Source organism: Vipera ursinii, assembly GCF_947247035.1.
Source record: "Vipera ursinii genome assembly, chromosome: 3".
Lineage (NCBI taxonomy): Eukaryota > Metazoa > Chordata > Lepidosauria > Squamata > Viperidae > Vipera > Vipera ursinii.
In genome coordinates this window covers 31,116,686-31,132,755 of record NC_139516.1, presented here as the reverse complement: position 1 = coordinate 31,132,755, position 16,070 = coordinate 31,116,686, and the positions used below count along the sequence as shown (strand labels likewise).

The 16,070-nt window shown below is 40.5% G+C and overlaps 1 protein-coding gene across 1 annotated transcript; it reads left to right on the top strand.

Moving 5' to 3' along the window:
- Nucleotides 1-615: 615 nt before the first annotated feature.
- On the top strand, nt 616-14,634 carry CHMP4B (charged multivesicular body protein 4B). The gene is made up of 5 exons (XM_083359556.1): nt 616-1,147; nt 9,032-9,209; nt 9,807-9,921; nt 11,500-11,626; nt 12,352-14,634. Exons 1-5 carry the CDS (start codon nt 952-954, stop codon nt 12,417-12,419), a joined length of 684 nt encoding a protein of 227 aa, XP_083215682.1. The 5' UTR covers nt 616-951; the 3' UTR covers nt 12,420-14,634.
- Nucleotides 14,635-16,070: the final 1,436 nt, after the last annotated feature.

The window sequence follows — 16,070 nt, the reverse complement described above, 5'->3', positions numbered from 1 at the left end:
GCAGATAATCTGGATCTCTTAAGTCTGAAGCAGAGTTGATGGCAGAACATTAGAGCATACCAACGAAACGGCCCTTTGTTGATTCAAGCCTAAAAGATTTAAAAGATTCCATATTCTCATAAGTCATGTGATAGTCAAATGAAATGTTCAAGACGGCATGTTCGGAAACCCTTGCATTAAAACCAGTGAAATAGTGTAGAAAAGATGCACAGCAAGCAAGGCCACTAAAACACAAGCATCAGGAGCATGTTTTCTTTCTTTTTAATATAGCATTCAAGTCTCAGAAAAAAACGACAAAAGTCTTTTAAACCAACCCCTTTTAAAAAAATCTCTTTGAAGCACGTTATTTACGTTGTGATATCTGAATGCTGCATGAGTTGGGACTTTCGAAATTTATACATAAAACGAGGCAACTAATCACTGATTTTTATGGATGACGCTATTACGACGACTCAGGAACTGACGAAACAAGAATAATATTGTGTGTCTTAAGCACATTTATGCAACAGCGTCCCTTCTCAAGCAACACTACAACTCCCGGCAGCCTTTGCTGGTTATTTACACCCACTGAGCTGAGAGGGGGGGGGAAGACGGAGGTGGGCGGGGTTACCGCTGTTGCCATAGCTGTGTGAGTGACGTATTGGATCGGGGGCAGTTCTAAGACGGGCCGTGAGTCAGTCGGGGGGCGCTCGGGGCTGATGCGCTGCCGAGGGCTGGTCTAAGAGGGCGGTCAGCGTCGGGCCTTTGGCCTGGGCGGCCAACTAGCCCGCTTGACGGTTCGAGGGCGGGAGGGGACCGCAGGGATCGCCTTTCGCCGCCACGTCCACCTCAGCACCTCGGGAGCAACCACCGCATCTTCTAGACTAGAGACCCTCCTTCTCCTCCCCGTTTTCCTTACTTCCTCCGGGCTGGGGTTCTCGGTCGTTCGCTCTCCTCGCGCGAGGTCCAGCCATGTCCGGGCTGCTGGGGAAGTTGTTCGGGATCGGCCCGGGCGAGAAAGGCGGCGGGAAGGGGCCTTCTCCCCAGGAGGCCATCCAGAGGCTTAAAGAGACCGAAGACATGCTGAGCAAAAAACAGGAGTTCCTGGAAGAGAAGATCGAGCAGGAGCTGTTGGCGGCCCGCAAACACGGCACCAAGAATAAGCGCGGTGAGTCCGGCTGATCGGAGCGATGGAGGAAATCCCACCTAACGTTTGTGGGTGGACTCGGAGGAGGTGAATTTGAACGTCCTCTTTGGATGCTCAAGGGAGAGCGGGTGTACACACACACACACACACACACACACTTCTCCCAGAAGAACGAAGCTGAAGCCACCAGCCTGAGGATGACGGATGAGATTTCGTTGAAACGTTGCCCTGATACCTCCAATTCTACGTGGGGAAAAAACCCGAATGACCAAAGATCTACACACACACACACACACACACACATGTATGTATGTATGTATGTATGTATGTATGTATGTATGTATGTAGGTTCAGAATTGTGGACGTTGTGCACTTTCTTCAGCTGCCTCTTTGGCCTCAGAGTTATGTGATGGAATGGGTGCGATGTGAATGCTTGCAGAAGCAAAACGCACCAACAGCACATAAGCAAAATTTTTGAGAGAGGTTTCTACTGTTTCTGAAATCCCATTGAGGAAACAACCTTTGATTGTAAGGTGTAGGTCTCTTGGTGAAAAGCACCCTCCTTAGAATGGTTCCTTTATTCACATCTCAATATTATCGTGCGTGTTGGATGTTCAAATAATTTTGAAGGGAACCTCCCCACAACTCCAATAGCATCAAGGGCACAACAGGTATCTGGGGAATATTGTGTGGAGTTGTAATACATGTAAAAAGCCACTTTGGATTTTTAAGAATCTTTTAGATGTACAGTATAGTATGTAATCAACCATTTTATAATGCTTTTAGTTGATTTGTCTTTTATATTAACATTGGTGGTATATCATTTTGACCATATGAATTCCTAAGTACTAAGCCAGTTTGGTCTAGTGGTTTGGGCATCAGGCTAGAACCTGGAAGACTGAGTTGTAGTTCTGCCTTAGGCATGAAAGCCGGATGGGTGACTTTGGGTAAGTCACTCTCTCTCAGCCCAACCCACCTCACAAGGTTGTTGCTGTGGGGAAATAGGAGGAGGAAGGAGTATTAAGTATGCTCATCACTTCGGGTTATTTATAAAAAAATAACAAAGGCATGATAATAAAGAATAGGTGCACATGTAAATTGAAGTTACTAATTTGTCTGTTCCAATTCTTTCCAATAATATATCTCCCAATTCTTCCTCCCAAATTAAATTCTGTTATGGTATGGAGATCAGATATTGAAATAGCCTGAGTGGGATACTAAGGCAGTGGTCCCCAACCTTTCTGGCTTTGCAGACTGGCAGTGGCAGCAGTAGAGGGTGGGAGAGGAGAGGAGATGGCTCCACATGAGCAGCAGGTGAGCATGCTTGTGTGTGCAGCTCCATTTGTGCAAGCAGCAGGCTTGTGCAGCCCAGAGTTTAGGGACACCTGTACTAAAGGAATACTTTGGATTCATGCAAAATTACACAATACTGTGTATGACTCTGCTCAACTTAGCTTGCTTCCTTGTTCCTATTCGTAGCCTACATGGATTCTGTGGCTTAGTAAGTATGACCTGCAATTTAATTTCACACTGATACGCTTAAGTTGAATCCAGTCATAGGTAAAGTTAAAGGTTTTCCCTAATCCAGTCATGTCCGACTGTAGGGGCAGTGTTCATCTGTTTCTTAGCTGAGGGAGCCAGCATTGTCCAAGACACTTGGTCATGTGGCCAGCATGACTGTATGCTGAGGTGCTGTTACCTTCCCACCAAAGGTAATCTATTCGCATTTGCATGCTTTCAAACTGCTAGTTTGGCAGGAGCTAGGGTAAGTAATGGGAATTCACCCCAACATGTGGCGCTTGGGTCTCGAACCCGGGAAGGGCAGTCGTGTTGTAGAGGGTTCGGAGTTATTCTCACAAGCTCCACAAGGTAAGACTAGAATAGCATGAAACCTCAAGGATGTGGACATTAGGAAGAACATTTTGATGGTAAGAACTCTAATCAGTAGAATAAGTTACTACATGGACTTCTTTCCTTTCACTGGAGATTTTCAAATAGAGGTTGGTTAGTTGTTTACAAGGGATGATATAGTGCATCTTGCAGTGTAGATATGATGGATATGATAATGATAATGTCCCTTTCACTCTATGATTCTATGAAAGTACACATCTAGGGAACAAATTAGATATCTGAATGTCTTGCTGGTTCTGGTTCCCATGTTTAACATAATTATTTTATTGTTTTTCTGAGAGTCTACTTCAGTTTAGGGATTGCTTATATGTAAGTATAGGCTGTCACTCAATGCCTGAGAAAGAGTAGTATCATTTGGATTGCAGAATGGGTTGTATATTAATAATGTGTTTGAATGGCTTTAACTGTGAGTTATGACAACTAATGATCTATTCTAGTTTTTTTTGTTCTCTTTTGATATGTCTTTCCTGAGAATTGATGTGACTTTTATCAATTGCTTACTGATTTGATTGGGTAATTCAGTCCCCCCAAATCCTGGCTTAATTTCATCAATTGAGCATCTCAGAGCAAATGCATAGTTTCTAGTAGTAAATACTTGTTTGTTTTCTCAATGGAAGCTGGAGGCACGTGGCTGTGCATTATGACCTGTAGGTTTCCTGTACAACACGGTGTTTGTTGTCTATTGTGTAATTTTGTGTGATGTCAAGAAAGTGAACTTTTGTATAAATAGGTCAAAACTAAGGTTTGTGATGCAGTGTAAATTAAGATTTTGATGGAATTTAATGAGGGATTAAAGTAGATTAAGGGCTTTAGGATGTAAAATTTGAGAAAGCATGTCCTAGGTCAGCTGTGAAGATGTAGACACATTTTGGAGCCTTGAGTGCCATTCATTTGCAGATATGTTATTGCCAAAGATGAGGGTGAATACTAAGTCATGCAGCCTAATGGCAAGATAGGCTTTATTGACCTCACTTATGATATTCCTGACATTAAAATCTATAATTAATGGATGTTGTATACAATACCTCAATATCCAGGATAGTTAAAATGGTATGGGAAGGTTGCCAATGGATTTTAGGTGTTTTAGTACACGGCTTTTCAACCTTTTCACCCATTGTACCACTTTAAGGATAAGGCAATGTCCGAGTAGCACCAGTCGCCCAGCAAGGTGTCAAAAACTTGACCCCCCCAAAAAGGAAAAAAAATGATAAAGTACAGGTAGTCCTTGACTTACAACAATTCGCTTAGTGACTGTTCGAAGTTACGATGGCACTGAAAAAGTGACATGACCATTTTTCACACTTAGAACTGTTGCAGCATCTCCAGGGTCATGTGATTTACATTTGGATGCTTGTCAATTGATTCATGCTTATGACGGTCACAGTGTCCCAGGGTCATGTGATCACCTTTTGCAACTTTTTGACAAGCGAAGTCAATGGCCGGGGGGGGGGAGCTCATCACCCAGGTTGCAGGGTGCCTGTGTGTGGGGAATCCATGGGTCGCTGGTGGAGGGGGGTGGGACTGGGGTGGGTGCCCTTCTTCCTCCCTCTCTCCCATGTCCTTTCCTTCCTTCCTTTCCTCATTCTTTGTCCCTTCCTCCTTCCCTCCCTCCCTTCCATTGTCCCTCCCTCCCTCCCTCAGGTTGCAGGGTGCCTGTGTATGTGTGTTGGGATCCATGGGTTACTATTGTGAGTGGGCAGGAGGGAAACCAAACTTTCCAATATGCATGTTACTGTTTATACTCTGAAGGGTAAATATCCCTACCTTTCTTCTTTCCTTCCTTCCTTTCTTCCTTCCCTTTGTCCCTTCCTTCCTTCCCTCCCATTGTCCCTCCCTTTCTTCTTTCCTTTCTTTCTTCCTTCCCTCCCTTTGTCCCTTCCTTCTCTCCCTCTCTCTCTCTCTTTCTTCTTTCCTTCCTTCCTTCCTTCCTTTTTTTCTTTTTCTTTTAACTTGATCGTATTTGAAGAAGTTCTATTTATTCCTCCACCAACCTTGGTTCATTCTCAGCAGTTCACAATTCTGGGCTTCTTCTTTTGTCACCTTTTTGTTTTTTCAGTTCTTCCCTAAGATTTTTGGGTCGCTTCTTCTCTTCTTTTCCCCTCCATTCTCCGAGCAATAGTGCTTTCAACGACTCCAACTCCCCCACCCCACCCCACCTCGTCTCCTTTCCCCATTATTTCCTTTTCCTACCAGGCAATCTCGGTTTAGGAAAACTGCTTTCTGAAGTCCAAGATAGGGAGATATCAGACACAGTCACGCTTCCATTGCAGTTGCCATTAAAGTCCTGAAATTGGGCTTATTTTGCTTCCATAAAGATCGTTCTTTCCCACGCGGGCTTTGGCTGCCTCAGAAGGCGCAAGGGGCCTTGCTCCTTATCGGAGACACGCTGAGGGAGGCCAGAAATCCACCCTCAGACGGCGTCATTGGGTGGGGGCAGAGCCTGGAGGGAACTCTTTGGAGGGAACTCGCTACCCGCCCGCCCTCCTCCGCAGCTCCTTCCCCAAGTGCTTCACATCTAGCTCTACGGCAGGCCTGCAAAGGACGATGGGAGAGGAGCAGGCACAGGGCCAATCAGGAGCCCTGCTAGGGGGCAATGCTGCATAAAGAGAGAGAAAGAAGGGAAGTGCAAGTGCCTCTCTGTCTCTCTGCAAATGGAGAAGGACTGGGAGCCGTAGTTGAAGGCTGAAATGCCTTCAGCTGTAACTGCTCGCACATGTTTGTGTGTGTGTGTGTGTGTGTGTGTGAGGAGGGATCAGTGCTGCTTTCCAGGTGATTGGTGCTTATTCGGGGCTCAGCAGCTCCAGCTGGAGCCTGGCGCTGATCCTGATGCTTCCACTGAGCCCTGACAGCCCCTAAGAAGTGCTGATCAGCTGGAAAGCGGCACTGATCCTTGCGGAGCCCTGGCAGCCCCAGAAAAGTGCCGATCAGCTGCAAAGTGGCGCTGATCCTTGCGGAGCCCTGGTAGGCCCGAAAAAGCGCCAATCAGCTGCAAAGCGGCGCTGATCCTTGCTGAACCCTGGCAGCCCCCAAAAAGCTGCAAAGTGGCGCTGATCCTAGTGCTTGAGCCCTGGCAGCCCCAGCGCCATGCCACCACCTCCCTCCCAGCCTCCTCACTGGCCGGGGCTGCCGCCGGGAAGCCATCAGCCCGCCGGGAGCTCTCTGTGGACTGGAGCCCATCAGCGGAGGTTGGGGCTGACCGTATGGAGTTGCCAGCTGATTGGTGCATACGGCCGGCCCCGACTTCCACCGACAGGCTCCAGTCCACAGAGAGCTCCCAGTGGGTCAACGCAACAAGGCTGGTGCATGGCGTGACGCAGGCGGGGGGGAGGAAGGCAACGCTGCATACCACCAGCCCGGTGCTCGCGTACCACCAGTGGTACCCGTACCACCGGTTGAAAAGCCGTGTTTTAGTAAGTCTATGATGGTTCTTACATAGCCGGACTGCTGGTTGGTTAAGATCAGAACACAGTCTGTAGAATCTGATTTTGTAGTATGCTGTGGTGGTTCTAGTGCTTGAGACAATGGGATGATCAAAATTTCTTAGTTTATGTAATTTGAGGATTAGGTAAAAATACCCAACTGGGGCATCTGAGTTATTTCTATATAGTTCTATATGTCCTTAGAAAATTCTTTCATCAGATTACATAGTTCTTTTTGGTATGTTGTTGTGGGATCTGAGGACAGACATTAGTAGAATATGGTGTTATTTGCTTTTCCTGGGCCTCTTTTTTATAACTTCTGTTAATTTACTTGATACTAAATAGTTCTGGAGACCTTGGAGCACCTAGTTCTGCCTTACTAAGATTGTTACAGAATGAGAGGTTTTATTTTACTGATGAGTGTGGCTTCAATTTGTGATAAACATTTCATGTAGAAATCCATTGTAGTGTTACATCCATGCAGTATATTTAAAATGTGTTTGGGATTTGATGTGATCTGTACTTATGTGTTGTTCCAGGATGTATTAGGTTCATGATGGTTGTAATTCTATGTCTTGTTTCTTGTTTTGAAAGTACTCCTTAAACCTCAGGTGGTGAAAGTAACACAAAGGTGTATATTTTTTGTAGATTTGATGAGGCAAAAGGATAACTCTCATTATGATTTGCATATCATAAAATTAAAGGTGAATTTTATCATGATTTCTGTAGGTGAGATTTCTCAAGAATTGAGACATTGGAAAGGACTGCGTAATACATACTTCTGAATAGAGAGAAAAATGGAGAAAATTTATGTGGTTGCTAGGAGTCGAAAATGACTCAATGGCACCTAAAATGCAATAGGTATGTAATAAATTGCTGATAAGATAAAAGCTGCTGGTAATTTAATGGGCAAAATAAGTTCTTTGTCCTGTTTGTGTAGCTATTGACATTTGAGATACCAGTTCATATTGTATTTGTCATGGCAATTGATCAAACAGTTTTTTTCTAGTACAGCAAATTCAACCCTCAAAATTAAACAGCTTCATAGAAGGCATATAGGCTATTCATATAACTACTTAACTCATATAACTTCTTAACTCATTAGGCTTATAGGTTATGCACGGTGATGGTTTCCTGACTGGGTAATGGCATCGTTCTTCTTTCATAGTCTCTTAAAAATGCATTGTAATAAAACACCTTTCTACAAATTTCTTTCTTCCTTCGCTCGTATATTCTGGCTTCTTTTTAAGCAGTGAGAAAACTTTATTGCCTTGCTTTTTCTTTGTGATTTCCCCCGGAAACAGACTACCTTACAGCCTGGTCATCCAAAAGTATTTTTGTTGACCTGAGTCTCCTCTTCCGTGGCTCTCCATGTTTTCATTTGATTGACATATCATTTATCTTTTTTTTAACTCCATAGAAAAAGGGGAAAAGAAACTAAATCATGCAAAAGTTGTGCATTAGAAAAGAGTTATTGTCCTTAATATTTTTATATATGGGGAGTAGGTTTTCCTTTTTTCCAATAATTTTATTAAGAATTATATTAAACAGGTAAAACTAACAAAGAAATCTAAAATAAATATACACCCAGGTAGTCCTCAGTTAATGACTATTCACTTAGTAGCTGTTTGAAGTTATGACAGATCCCCCAAAGCTACTTACAACTTTGTTTTGAAGTTATGGCAGCTACAATGCCCCCGTGGTCATTCGCCCGTAGGCCTTTCTCTGGCCTCTCTTACTCCCATCCTATCCTGCCAAGTCCCCGTAGGCCTTGGGCTACTCCTCACCCTCGTGTCACCCAGTGCATGCTTATCTTTTGATTCAGAAATCTCATGTTGGGGAAGGAGGGCAGGCCACTTTATTGCTGGCTGCCTCCTAGAAGTGGTCATCCTTTCAGCACACATACAATTCCTTAAAAGTCCACTTAAATGGTGGCCATTCCCAGGAGGCTGCCATGTGGGCCAAGGAGCAACTGTCCCATTTTCCTTCCCTGAAGCAGTCTGCACAGCCTCCTCCCAACCATCCTTAAGTCCCATAGATAGGATTCTAATTCCTGTTTTCTTCTAGTTTCATTGTTTTTTCTCTGGAAGTTCTTTTCATCTTTATCCAAGTCCATTTGTACTTTCCATAAACACCAGTAGCTCCAATAAATCTTTTCTATTTCAATTTAAAAAGATACTCCACTTCGCTCCTTGAATATATTGTTTTTTATATAAAACTATATATGTAAAACAATATTATATATTGTTTGATTTTTAGTTTTCTTCTTTTTCACCTCCTGGTTTGGAGAAAAATGGACTGAAAGCTGTTCAGCATGCCTATTTGAGTTCAATAGGATATCAGTCTGTCAATGCTATGAATCTGATATGGCGTGAGATTTAGAGATAATAAGTAAAATTTATTTGCCTAGGAAAGAGTATCTGTTGGTAATAATAATGTTAATTTTGGAACAAAATAAAGAGAATAATTTTGAGCACACATTTGAAGTGGTTTTATATTCTGGGAAGCATTCTAGCAAAGACAGTTGTAGAGGCACATTATATTATCAATCATGCTTTGTGTTGTTTTTATCCAGCTGCACTCCAAGCTCTAAAACGAAAGAAGAGATATGAAAAGCAACTTGCTCAAATAGATGGCACACTCTCCACAATTGAATTCCAGAGGGAAGCCTTGGAGAATGCTAACACAAATACCGAAGTGCTCAAGAATATGGGCTTTGCTGCAAAAGCAATGAAAGCTGCTCATGATAACATGTAAGATATCCTTCTCATTGGTTTTCTGGAGGGATAAGTACAAAGCAAGGATTAGGATTTTTGATCATTATCTAAAAAACCCCAGCTTTTTAAAAATTTCATAATTGATCCAGGGAAAACAAATCACAAGTCTTAGAATTCAGATTGCTCCCCCCCCCAGCGTCTGAGTACTATAAAGAATTGGGAAATTATTAACATGCAGCATTATTGAAAAAAGCAAAGAAATACTAATTTTGCTTAATAATTACCAATCCCTTTGTTTTGTAAAAAATTGAACACTTATTATAGCTCATTTCTGTGATTATTTATTCATAAATGCATTCTACATTGTATACCTGAAATCATTTTTCATGTAGCATAAAAGGCATTTCATTCTATGATCTCAATTTGGATTTTAACTGGAATAAATCCTTATTGTGTTGCAGATAATTATAGTAACTCATCTTCATAAACTGTTAAGTCTAATATTAAAAGAAATTTAATTTAAATCAGTGTTGACATGATTTCAATATAGGTTTCCAGAAATGCCTGGTAATTTTAATTGCTCTCCAAGATACTCCCTGAATGGATGAAACTTACCAAATTGGTCTCTTACAGGGATATTGACAAGGTAGATGAACTCATGCAAGATATTGCAGAACAGCAAGAGTTAGCTGATGAAATTTCAACCGCTATCTCCAAGCCTGTAGGAATTGGTGAAGAATTTGATGACGTAAGAATAAATAACTAAAAATAATTACATTCTGTGTCAGACATACAGTGGTTAGGAAGCTCAGTGATTTAAAATACTTTGATAGAGTGCTAATTACCCACAACTAATGCATTATGATGGTTTAGAGAACATTGGACATGATGTGATCACCTATTAAGAACCACAGTTGTTAAAACATCCTCACTGTCCCTAACCTCTTGGCAACCTTCAATACCATCAATCATGGTATCCTTTTGGGTTGGCTACAGGGCCTGGGGCTGGGTAGCACAGTCTCGTCCTGGTTCGGCTCCTTTGTCCACAGCTGTTCCCAGTTGAGGTTAATAGGGAGTGAGAGGTCCAGCCCTTGACAGTTGTATGTCACAGGATTCGGTACTTTCTCCACTCCGTTTTGACATCTTCGTGAAGCTGCTGGGTGAGATCATCTATCACCATGGGTTGAGATATTGGTAGTAGACTGACAATACCCAAATTTATATTTCCACGCTTGGTGACGCAAGTATGCTGTTGCTGCCCTCTTGTGGTCTGGGCCTGGATGGGGGATGAGAGACTGACTGAACCCTGGAAAGACCGAACGGCTTTGGGTGCATGGGGCCCCGAGATCCGGTACTTTGTCAGTTTTACCTCTGGATGAGGTGGCACTGCCTTAGGTGGATCTGGTCTGCAATTTGAGGGTTGCCCTGGACTTGCAACTCCTCAAAGAGCTGGTGGCAGTTGCGGCTAGGAGAGCCTTTGCACAACTTCGGGCTGTGCACAGTTGCATTGTTTCCTGGATCAGGAGCCCCTACACTCAATCATTCAGGCCCTAATCATCTCACAATTGGACTATTGTAATGCGCTGAACATGGGACTACTCTGGAAGAGCATCTGGAAGCTATAGCTGGTTCAGAGTGCGGTAGCACAAATAATTCTTGGGGCCCAAAGAATAACCCATGTAACAATGCTCCAGAAGCTGCACTGGCTGCCAGTCGGCCTCTGGGTGCAATTCAAGGTGGTGGTAATCATCTTTAAAGCCCTTCATGGGATGGGTCCCACTGGGATCGGCCCGCCCCACCCATGCTGGCAGAGAAGGCATGCTGTGGACCCTGTCAGCCCAAATATTCTGGCCAGCAGAGTCCATGAGAGGGCCATTCTCTGCCATTATGCCTGTGCTCTAGAACATCTTGCTCCCTGGAGTAAGATTGGCTCCAACCCTCCTGACCTTCTGTAAGAGCCTAAAGGCCTGGCTTTGTCAGTTATCTTGGGGCTCCAATGCGGGAGCATCACAGTGGAGGTGGCTGAAAGATTAACAACAGATCTCACCTCCTCCCCCATTCTGCTCCTTCTCTCCTCATCTTTAATTGGACTGTAGTGTTTGGCTTGTATCAAGTTATGTTTTTAGTATATGGTAAGCACTTATATATATAAATGCTCAAATTCATCAATCCATCCATCAATCAAATAGTGAGACTCTGAGAAAATCCAGTTGCACCCAGTGGGTCATAAAAATTAAAACTATTATTCTCATAATACAATATTAATAAATGTGATTACAGATACTAATATAAGCAATGAAAAATTTTCTCACTTGTTCCATTACAGGATGAACTTATGGCTGAATTAGAGGAGCTAGAACAGGAAGAACTGGATAAAAACCTGTTGGAAATCAGTGGGCCAGAGACTGTTCCACTACCCAATGTGCCCTCTATAGCTATACCTTCAAAGCCTGGTAAATGTTGGAAAGTGATGTCCTATGACAAATGTAGATGCTGCACAAATCTATTCATATGTACACTATTTGCATAATTTATTTTTTTAAAAAAAATCTTGCCATACCTACATCTAAAATTTGTTTATTTTATAGGAATATCTGATCTCTTTTCCAATCACAATTTTATAGCACTATAAAAGTACACATTAATATTGTAAGCTACACTGGAAATTTGAGATTAGGACAATATTACAAATTGTGACTGGTACATGACAAAAAAGTTGATATGCCATTAAATGGTTCTTGGAAAATAGACTCATTATAGAGTGCATAACATTTGTACCAAGCTATTGTTCTTAAAATGGGAGTGGAAGGAGATTTATCTAAAGATGTATCAAGTAGACTTTAACATAGAACTATGAGAGGGGAAGAATAAAATTTAAACTAGGATAACCTTAAATCTGGATATGATATCTCGTTCATAAAAGATTTATTCATAGTGTAAGTAGTGAGACTATATTTTCATTTGCCAGTTTTTTTCTCTTGGTTGGTGTAATTTCCTATTATATTTTGATTTAATTTAACAATAGGTTTTGCATAAATTTTTAATTTCATTCAGCATAGCAGTCTATCTAATGATTTTTCTGACTTATAGGGGTTTTTATATCTTGCACGCTATGTGGTAATTCAGTCAATATTGAAAGTGAAATGCTTAATTCTTTACTATTGTGCCTTGCTTCTAGCTAAGAAAAAAGAAGAGGAGGAGGATGATGACATGAAAGAACTTGAAGCCTGGGCTGAAAACATGTAACTGCACCAGCATTGAGCTGGATAAATAATTCGGACTGGTCACCTGTTGCTAAAGGTGCACATATACTTGGGAAACTTCATTAAAGCTCAAGGTCTTTTATTTCTTTAAGCCCCAAACTGGGAATTACATTCTACAGAGCTTGTGTTGAACAAAGTAAAGAAAACTTTCCAAGAAGGGCACCTATAATATAGAGTGATGAATTCCTTTACATAATAAATCTTATTGGCAAAACTCCATTATTCAGCTTCTGGACTTAGCTAATGCCATTGCTGGATCCTCATCTTTCAGAATTATGACTGTGTTGAGACTTGGGATGTGAAAGTGGTAACTTAAGTTGAATGAAAGTTTTAGAAGTTCATGTAAAGCATTACAAAATGAAAACTCATAAGCCATTATCGGTTTACTGTGTTTAGATGTACAAATGCATTAGGCTTTTAGTACTTTAAAGTCTGTATTTATATTGGCAACATTGAAATGCCTCTCATAATGACACTGAACTTGGTCACTTTCCCCATTTTTATTGGTGAAGTGGATTTGGAATGATAAATTATTTTGTTATGGAAATAAATTAAATTTACACTTCTGTTCTAGCTGTATGTTTTTCTAGATAGCACTTGGATGATTACTATTTGTGACAACCGATAGCCCATGCAGAAACAAACATACATTTATTTTAAATATGAATGCACTGTATTAAACTGATTTTCATACTGTCTGATGTGTTCATTTGTGTATATATTACAAAACTTTGAAAAACCTTTTGGATTTTCTTCTAGTTTCTCAGTTTTTTTCCTCATCATTCTCTCAAAATCTGCCTTTGAGATAGAAATATGGTACAGATATTCCAAGTAGTTCTCCACAAGCTTTTCTTTTCTTTGTTTTTTATTCTTCAGAGAGAATGACCTAGAAACGAATATATTTCAGCATTAAGCAGAATTTCTGGGAAAGTTTTGAATTCATCTTCTTTGGATTGTTTACTGTGTCTACGTTTTTAACTTATTTTCCATGTGAGATTTCATAACGAGGTCTAAAAGAAACTTGGCACTAGATCAAAAAACAACTCCTTCCTAATAATACTAATGAAAAAATATTTTTTTCAGTTTGTATGTGCATATATTTTACAGTTATGTCATTTTTATATGAAACTGAGTGGGTGTTCACGTATACTTCATAAATGCATTTAGTCTTTACCAAAGTGCTACCAAATCCCAAAGCAACACACTTGATCCTAATGCTGGCTAATCATGCCAGGTTTTTTTTGTTCTTTAGTATGCTAGAACTTTAATTGGAAAACTTTACCAAGTTATAATTGAACATAATATTCTGATATGTGGAAACAGAAGTACAACATTCCTTGGTTTTTATTGGAAGCAGGATACAATTTTTAAAAACCCTAAAACAGATCACATTCATCCTTAGTATTGCTAAGGATGTATGTGCATGCCATGTTTCTCACAATTGTTTGAGTATGGATCTTCCTATTCATCTCTATGATTTTTTAATATCCTTCAGTGTTCTTTTTCTCAGGATTGTGAGCCCATTTTCTCAGGAAAGAAGATTATGTACTATTATACTGATGTACTGCTTTCCTCCATATACTTGCACCGGATGGTGAAAGCAAAATAAAAGTTACTAAAATACTCTTGGGTTTCAAAGTAACTGCAATTTTGTATAGTTGTCTTCAATAGAGACATAATGGCCTTGAGGGTGGCTGTAATACAGTGCCGACTTACCCATTCTCAGTAGCTGATTCTTTGGTTCATTTTCTCTGATGTATTTACTGTAATTCACTTTGTTGTTTAAGATTTATCACCTTATTGCCGATCCTGAATGAAAAGTCCTACAGAGCTTGTATGAGATTTTTTATGAACCCCCAAACTATAAGAATTCTAATTGATAAAATTGGTTATATGTCTTGCTTCTATGGAATAAACCAGAGAATGATACATAGATCTAGCTTTTACAGCTCTTTCCACAACCATGTTTTTCCTTCTGATAAAAGATTCAGCTGGATTGTTTTTAATTAGAAAAGTAATTAGAAAATTTACAAAAAACTAAGTTGTTTGAGCAAATGTAAAGGCTGTGTCACAGGCTCATTTTTGTTTGATAAATGGGGTGGATTGGATTTCACTAACACAAGATACTTTATTGATGAGCAGTTACAAAATTACTGTAAATTTGGTTCTCAACAAAAATAAAGCCTTTATTAAGTCTGTCATACCCTTGTGCCTATCTTATTCTTGCTTTCTACACTTCAGGCCTTTTTCTATTATTCTGGAAATATTAGGTACTTAAGTACATTTTATTTAGCTTCATATACTGTATCTCTTACCTGTTCCCCCCTTTACCAGCTTTCAGGTTGGAAGCATAAGCTGACTATACAGTAAAGCAAGCTGTTGCACAATCTCTGCAAAATTGGTGACTGACTCCTTTATATGTTGCGAAGTCAACTTCACCTACTCTGTTAGCATTTGGACTCTTCAACACAGCCTTTTTTATCAGCCAGTGTCCTGGATCGTTGCAGATGTGTAGATACTAGTAGATGTGTAGCTATGGCTTAGCCACTAAAGGATTCGCCTAGTGGCAAATTTCAGTTCTGTTGTGCTGCTGTTTTTCTACTCTTTCTGTTATTGTTGCAATGCATTGCTTTTCCTTTAACCAGACTGTCTATAGCTGCCTCTTCTTCCTCTTTGTTCCCGCCAATTTGCCAGTTGCTTCTTGTTCTTCACTTTACTTCTTTCTTCCTCCCAAACCCAAGTTTGCAGCCTTGAAATATGCACCTACTGTAAAAAGCAGAACTAGTAATATTTTCTACACCTTCCTGCTTTTATTGTAGTTCCTTTTCACTCCCAACTGTCCTGCTAGGAAACGGAGAAAAAAAATGGAAATGGAGGTTCTAGGAAGGCCATATAGCTTAATGAAGGAGAAAGGAGGAGGAAAGAACTTGCTTCTTTTAGAAGCTCTCCCACTCATCTTCCCAAAACAATAGAAAAGAGACAAAAGTACTGTTCTTTCACAACTATATTCTCCTTCAAAAACAATGGATTCAGATTTTTCTATGTGACCTCTCTTCCACGATCTGAACTAGCCGTGCATATATTTACATATTAAATGCATGTTATGTTTTATTCTAGATGAGGAAAGTAATATTTTATCTTTTTAAACTACTATACAGTGTGTGTGTGTGTGTGTGTGTGTATAAGCAGTTTCACACCCATTGAAATTATATAGAGTCCCATTTTAAATCAATCAATATATTAATCCATTAGTACGCTTTGCCCAGTATTTATAGACTTCAGAGCTCTTCCACTTTGGAGCTACACATGATTTTGCTACTATTAATACTCTTACAATTACTTTTATCATACAATCCCCTCTCCATCTTTCTAATTGCCAGAATAAATAGATAACTGAAATTCAGCATGAATGTTCCTGTTTCTTTGGTAGATTCCTAATTTGTCAATCTGCTTAGTTTCTTATAAACAAATTGTACAGTAGGGAAAAAGGGGCACATAACTAAGGCAGAATATCAGCAAATAGCCCGTTCCTGCAAAGATGAAGTGAGGGAAGCTAAGGCTCAAAATGAACTAAGGCTTGCGACCAAAGTAAAAAATAACAAAAAAGCTTTCAACATATAAAAAACAAGAAAAA